We start from the raw sequence: 7,237 nt of genomic DNA on the forward strand, positions 1-7,237 counted from the left end.
CGACCCTCGACCCCCGACCCTCTCCAGCCCCGCAAGCGCCTTTATCTCTGAACGTGGCAGGAAAAAGGATTTTGTAACCTACGTCGTGCACTTTACTCCGCTCCGGCTTGGAGAGAGGGCCGAGAAACACATCCAGGAACCGGCTCGCAGGACCAAACTGATGGATAAATTATCAACAGGCTGAGGTTGGAGAGTCTGCAGAGTCTCCGTCTTCTTCTTCTTCTGAAGAAAAGCGATTCACTGGTATCTACTGATGGCAGACAAAGCTTTACAGAGCTCTCCCTGATACCCGTATGACTTTATCCTGCAGTATTTGTCCTCTGCAGTCTAATATATATATATATATGTGTATATATACATATATATATATATATATATATATATATATATATATATATATATATATATATATATATATATATATATAACCATACATGGTGCACAATGTACAGATTTTTCTATCAGTAACTAAAGCTGCCAAATAAATGTAGTGGAGTGGAAGTATAACATAGCAGCTTATGGAAATACTACAGTAAAGTACAAATACCTCAAAACTTATTACATTATTACAGTATTTGAGTAAATGTACTGAGTTTTTTTCCACCACTGTGGATCCTAACAGGCTGGTATTAACAGGATTATTTGTATTAATGTGAGCCAAACCTGCATCAACTTCCTATAATTAACATTTTACTGTTGACAGTAATTATTACATTTAACACCGTGTTTCTCTGTTGCATCACTGTGTGTATTTTATTATAGTTTCACTGTTTCCATGCTTTGCGGCTCATTTTATAGTTGATGATTTATGAACTGAAACTTTCTGAATATAAAACATCAGATTAAAGCTGAAAGTCCTCAAAAAGTTCTTTTCTCTATAATTTAAACTAGTAGGAATCACCTTTATAATCCTGGACTTTATTGTATTTAATCGAGAAAAACATAAAATGCTCATAAATGTGACCTTTAATAACAATAACTGTAGTTTATAGGGTTAAAAATATGATGTTTATGTTATTTCATTATTTTAATTTACACTGTTTCATCTCGGTACCAGTCGACTAGCAGATTCCCAGACGGCCAGGAGACGTGTCTCCTCGCCTTCAGGGTAGATCTCCTCCAGGGAACTGAAGGTCAACAGGTCACGCACATCTGTGTACCACCTGCAGACAGGTGGGTCAGTGGAACACTTTAATCAAACCCATAAAAACATGCTACAGAAACTAACTGAAACAGATGCCAAAAGTATGTCCGAGAGGTTCCTCATATGGCCCGGAGGCCCACAGGAATGCTGGATCTGGACAAAGAAGTCTGGGAACTACAGCCATGTCCCCACGGATCCAGAAGAACTGGTCTTCTTCACCCCAGAAAGCGCTGCTGCCCTTCAGGAGTGGAAGAAGGAGAAAATAAACATTTTGACAAAAACCAAACAAATGGTTTCAATCAGTCACAATATGAAGCTCTAATGTCAAAACATCAAACAAACATGTGTGTGTGTGTGTGTGTGTGTGTGTGTGTGTGTGTGTGTGTGTGTGTGTGTGTGTGTGTGTGTGTGTGTGTTCTCCCCTATTTGAAATACGGAATTTGCTTTGATGTGATGTGATGATGCATAATAATAAACATAGTACAAACAGGCTGCAAGTACTGCAAAATACAAGAATCATAAGTGACAAATTAACAACAGAAGGTATAAAAAAGTGTTAATATGAATAAAAAGAATTAATATGAATTGTCTGTTTTTAGCTGTGCATCTTTGGGAATGTACAAAAGATTCACAGTATGGAGTATAAGGACATGTGCAATACATAATATGTGCAAGATGTGCGTTAATGTAACGCATAAGTCAGTGGGGGTCAGGATAGCAGTCAGTTATGCTGCATATTTCATCCACATCACCATGACAACCCACAGCATCATCAGGACAACATCGTCACATGTTCTTCAAAGTGTCAAAGAATCAAAATCTGAACTTTTGGACTCTTGGTCAAACAGAACAAGATGTTTCACTGTTTTCTGATGTTTATAGACCAAAAGATTAAACATTTAGTTGAGAAAATAATAATAATAATATAATTGTGAGTTGTAGCTGTAGTTTATGTTTGATAATATTCACTGATCAATAAGTTGTATTGTCTGAGGAATCAGAACACACAGAGACCTTCACTGGTAAAATCCTCACTGGTAGATGATCCACAGCTCTCATAAATGGAAACAGTGTGTCAGTGAAAGTGTGTGTGAAGGTGTGTATGTGTGTGTTAGTATCAGCATCAGAGAACGACAACTTTCCTCTGTTCCAGTCCAGACTCACTCTGATCCTCTGGAGCTGCTTCTTCACTGAGGGATCAGTGGGTGGAAGTGATGGTGAGACTGCTCTGTATCCATCAATATAGAACCATATTGTCCATAATCCAGACCAGTAAGTGTCCTTTCCTCTGGACAGACTCTGATAACACACCCAGTTCCCAGTGTTTACTGTCTCCAACCTCGACATCCCAGCTGTGAGTCCCTGAGTCAAAGCCCTCAGAGCCCAGAACAGAGATGTAGTCTCTAATCCTCTCTGGATTATCAGGAAGCTGCTGTTTCTCAACTCGTCTCAGACTGGTCAGATCTTCAGACAGGATGAGTTCTAGACAAACAGTGTTTGGATCCAGAATGACAGGAGTGTAGGAGACCATCTCCTTCATGTTGTTCCAGATGTTGAAGGTCAGGTTGCCCAGGTGTTTGGCCTGGTCTATCAGAGCTCCTGAGAGCAGATGTGGATCATCCAGCAGGGGGCAGCGCTGGACTCTTTCCACTGCAGCCTTGTAGTTGTGCAGGAATGAGACGTCTTCAGCTCTCAGCTCCTCCTCTGTGGCTCTGACTGTGTGTGAAAGAGCTGCTATCTCTCTGCTCAGAGCCTCCATCTTCTCCTTCATCATCTGACTCTTCTGCTCTTCTTCCTCCCTCAGAGCAGCCATCCTGGCCTCCTCTTCCTCTTCTAGAAACTGGTGAAGCTTCTTAAACTGTTCCTTAATCTGCCTCTCTGTGTGTCGGGCCTGGACCTTCATGTGTTCTGCTGTTTGATTGAACTTCACTTTAACTTTTTCACAAACCTTTAACTTCTTCTTTAAAAGCTCCAGAGTTTCCTCAAGTTTCTTCTTGTGTTGTCGTGCAGCTTCATCAACGGGTCTGAATCTGTGGTTGGTGTGTTTTTCTGAATCTCTGCAGACGAGACACACTGGCTGCTGATGGTCCAGACAGAAGAGTTTGAGTTTCTCAGAGTGCAGACTGCAGAGAGCCTCAGAGCCTGCTGAAGCTCTCTGATCTCTGTCCTGCAGGAAGCTCTCACACAGGTTCTTTAACGCCAGGTTACAGGGTGGTTCCATCTTTGAAGTTTTTCTCTCACAAACTGGACACTGTTGGATTGGTTTCTCTCTCCACCAGCTCTGCAGACAGACTTTACAGAGGCTGTGGCTACATGACAGGAGGACAGGATGTTTAAAGATGTCATGGCAGACAGGACAGCAGAGATCCTCCTCTGATCTGGAAGCCATTTTGTCTCTGAGTCCAGCTGAAAACAAACCACTCAAACAGCAAGACAATCACACCTTGTTCCCTGAAAGGAAGGATGTGTGATGATATCGTTCAAAGGAAGAGCTGGCGAGGTTCTTATTTTGAAGACGTTTATTAGACGATGGCCATCGGGTCCATTCCATGTACAAAGATGGTCTGGGCAACGTACCACTGTCGGTGCATAGCTTATATAGGGTTACACATCTGTATCTTATCACATGAATAACATAGGTTTTCCATGGGCACTAATTCAGTTGGGAGCCATCCAATCAAGTGGTTGACAGCTACCTCACAACATATTATGTATCATTACATACCACATCTGGAACAGTTCCAAACTTGACCATAAACCCATTATTTGTATTTAAAGGTCCCCCCAAGAAGGGCTTTATCATATTACCTAAAATGACATGCAAATTATGGAATATTTAGGTCATCTGTCCAACATCCAAAATCAGTAAGATACATAGGGTCAGATAAAAGTCATACTAACATTCCCAGAGAGTTTCTTTCACTCCGAGTCTTTGCTCTTGTGAAACTCTTGGTCAGTGTGTGAAGTCAGTAGCAGGTTGAAGTGGTAGTATCCCAGTATCCCAGTGCGTCTCCTCTCAGTGAAGCAGAATAATAACATCTGTTTACTGGTTTATCTCAGGTAAATCAGTAAGGGGGCGGGGCTTCATTCCAAACTGATTATCATCGTTTAAGAACAGATATAAGTCTGATCCCCGTACCGCGTACTACTTGTGTCCTTGTTTTGAGTATGAACTCATTCACACAAGAACTGTCACCTACAATATTTGTTTTAAATAATCTCAGCGTGCAAACAGACTCACTTGGTTTTTAAAACCAAAAGAAAAATAGGTAAATGAAAAAACTGAACATTTTGGGATCAACTATGTGGTGGGATGGTATTGGTATTAACATGCATTCTGGATCAGGAAAAACATGTTAATCTGCATATAATTATTATTGGTTTTAATAATTAATAACTATCTCTGAAAGCAAAATTCTGGGAAAAATAATGGCAAGCAGACATTCAAGTAAAACTATTGTACAATTTATTTAAAAAATGAAATATACAAAGTAGTGTGCTGGTAAGTAATGAAGTCAAAATAACAGTAAAGGTTGATTCAGTTTGTCCAGCCTATTATATATATACAGACAAGGTGACAAATTAAAGGAAAAACTGGTAAAAGTCTGGATTTTTAGGAGATTTTAAACTCAAAGTACAGGGAAAGTTAATTGAAGATCATCTTCAAGGAAACTGGATATTGTTCCTATAGATGCTACAGGTCAGGTTTTCAAGCTGGTAGAAACTAATGAGTTACAGGTAAACAAAATCATCAGCTCCTTATAAAGCTTTAAATATAGAGATGCTTTCCAATTTGACACCATGTTTGTCAAATCACACAAAGGTATTTTAACTCCCCCTATTGCTCATTTAATTAACTTGTCTTTTAAACACAGCTCCTTTCCTGATGACTGGAAACGTGCCGTTGTCACGCCTGTTTTTAAATCTGGAGACCGCCTTGAAGCCAGTAACTACAGACCAATAAGTATACTGCCAGTACTCTCAAAGGTTGCTGAGAAAGTTGTCATTAAACAACTGACAACATTTCTTAATACAAACAATTTTGGTCTACATTGTATGCAATTTGGCTTTAAAGCAAATCATTCCACTGAAACTGCTACCTTGCACTTAATAGAGCAAATTAAATCAAGACTTGACAAAGGAGGAGTAGTTGGTGCTGTATTTTTAGATCTGCGTAAAGCATTCGACACAGTCAATCATGATGTTTTAATATCAAAACTCTCTAAATTTAACTTCTCATCTAGAGCGCTGGCATGGATGTCTTCATATTTATCTAATAGGAGACAATGTGTTAAAGTTGGTGACACACTGTCCAGTAACATGAAGTGCACAATGGGTGTTCCACAAGGGTCAGTGTTAGGTCCCCTATTATTTAGTCTATATATTAATGATCTCCCTCAACAGTGTCATGATGCAGAGCTACAAATGTATGCAGATGACAGCGTTGTGTACACACATGCAAAAACAGCTGAGTTAGCTGCTGCTAAGCTAACGACTGCATTGGAAAGGATCACACACTGGCTTGATCAATCATGTCTGAGTCTAAATGTAAACAAGACGAAAGGTATGTTTTTCTCTAAGACTATGGTACAACCTCATAACACTGATATTCTCATCAAAGGTGAAAAAATTGACATAGTTACTGATAAAGTACAACTTAATAAATAATGGCAAGCAGACATTCAAGTAAAACTATTGTACAATTTATTTAAAAAATGAAATATACAAAGTAGTGTGCTGGTAAGTAATGAAGTCAAAATAACAGTAAAGGTTGATTCAGTTTGTCCAGCCTATTATATATATACAGACAAGGTGACAAATTAAAGGAAAAACTGGTAAAAGTCTGGATTTTTAGGAAACAACTTAGCAAATTTTAGACATATTAGAAACTGTCTCTCTTTGGACGCTGCAGATATTTATGCAGCTGTGATTCTTTCCCAGATGTCTTATTGCATCACATGTTGGGGGCAGGCTGGAGAAACAGCCATAAAACCTCTTGAGTCCTTTTACAAACAAACTCTTAAAAACTGCCAATGCATTTCCATCACTGTAGGGTTCTGGAGAAATACATTTTACTGAGCTTTGAGAAGTTTATATTATTCTCAAATTTGTGCCTAGTTTATAAATGTTAAATGGTTTGTCCTCCTCCACTATGTGACTTTGTGTTCACTCGCTCAGTAAGTTCTATTAGATCCTCCAGAATATCCTCTATACAAGATTGTACCATTTAATCACACTGCATTTGGACAATCAGCTTTCTCTGTGAAAGCCACAACTCAGGGGAACGTCCTACCTGATGATATGAAGAACTGTAGTTCAATCAATACATTCAAGGCCAAATTAAAAAATCTACTAAAGACCAATCAGCTGTGTGACCATTGAGTCTAAACTCCATCTATGGTCTTCTCATTAGCGCAGGTAGTCTTGCTTTTAATTTGACAAGTTTACATTATTAATTTCTAGTTGACATTGTGGGTGTATGTGATGTCTTATTGTGTGTAGCTTTGTATTTTGTATTATGTGTCCTGTGTGTTTTTGCTTTGTACTGTCTGTTATTGTGCTGCTGCGTATTTTAAGGGACTGAAGCTAACTCTGGTACAGTACATCAAATGGTAAATAAATACATTATAAATTATGTTGAATGTTACACCTTGAATTAAATGTATGGTGCTACTTTATGTGCAGTAGAATGACACAAAGCACTTAATGCAGTTTGTGCAACGGTCTGGATGTTCTGTATGTGTGAATACAGCTGCAGGTGAAGCAACATCTAACATCATATCAAACGCTGCAGCTACCTGCAGAAGGTGAGTTCTGTTCATTGTTTGTTACAGCTGCAGTTATGTAACTAATGTCAATATGGACAAATCCAGACACACTTTACTATAATTCTATCAAATATTCACAGTCAGTTATGAACATACATAACTCATCCTGTACATCTGCAATGTTTTATCCATTTGTCCACAAATGGATGTTAGTGAATCTATTTTTATTATGTCAATACTTTGGCCAAACCTTTAATCATTTTCTAACCTTCACAGTAACAGAAAGTCATGGAAACTGCATCTTACACACACACACACACACGTT

General features: G+C 38.8%; 1 protein-coding gene across 1 annotated transcript; it reads right to left on the minus strand.

Annotated features, from left to right (window-relative positions):
* Positions 1 to 2,311: 2,311 nt before the first annotated feature.
* LOC137193468 (E3 ubiquitin-protein ligase TRIM35-like) lies at positions 2,312 to 4,116 on the minus strand. The gene has a single exon (XM_067604691.1). The coding sequence runs from the start codon at positions 3,531 to 3,533 to the stop codon at positions 2,382 to 2,384; it is 1,152 nt and encodes a 383-aa protein (XP_067460792.1). The 5' UTR covers positions 3,534 to 4,116; the 3' UTR covers positions 2,312 to 2,381.
* Between the last annotated feature and the right edge of the window lie 3,121 nt (positions 4,117 to 7,237).

Source organism: Thunnus thynnus, chromosome 12 (genome assembly GCF_963924715.1).
Source record: "Thunnus thynnus chromosome 12, fThuThy2.1, whole genome shotgun sequence".
Lineage (NCBI taxonomy): Eukaryota > Metazoa > Chordata > Actinopteri > Scombriformes > Scombridae > Thunnus > Thunnus thynnus.

Coding starts and splice junctions, on each gene's coding strand:
- LOC137193468 (XM_067604691.1), bottom strand. CDS start 3,533: ATGGCTTCCAGATCAGAGGAGGATCTCTGCTGTCCTGTCTGCCATGAC.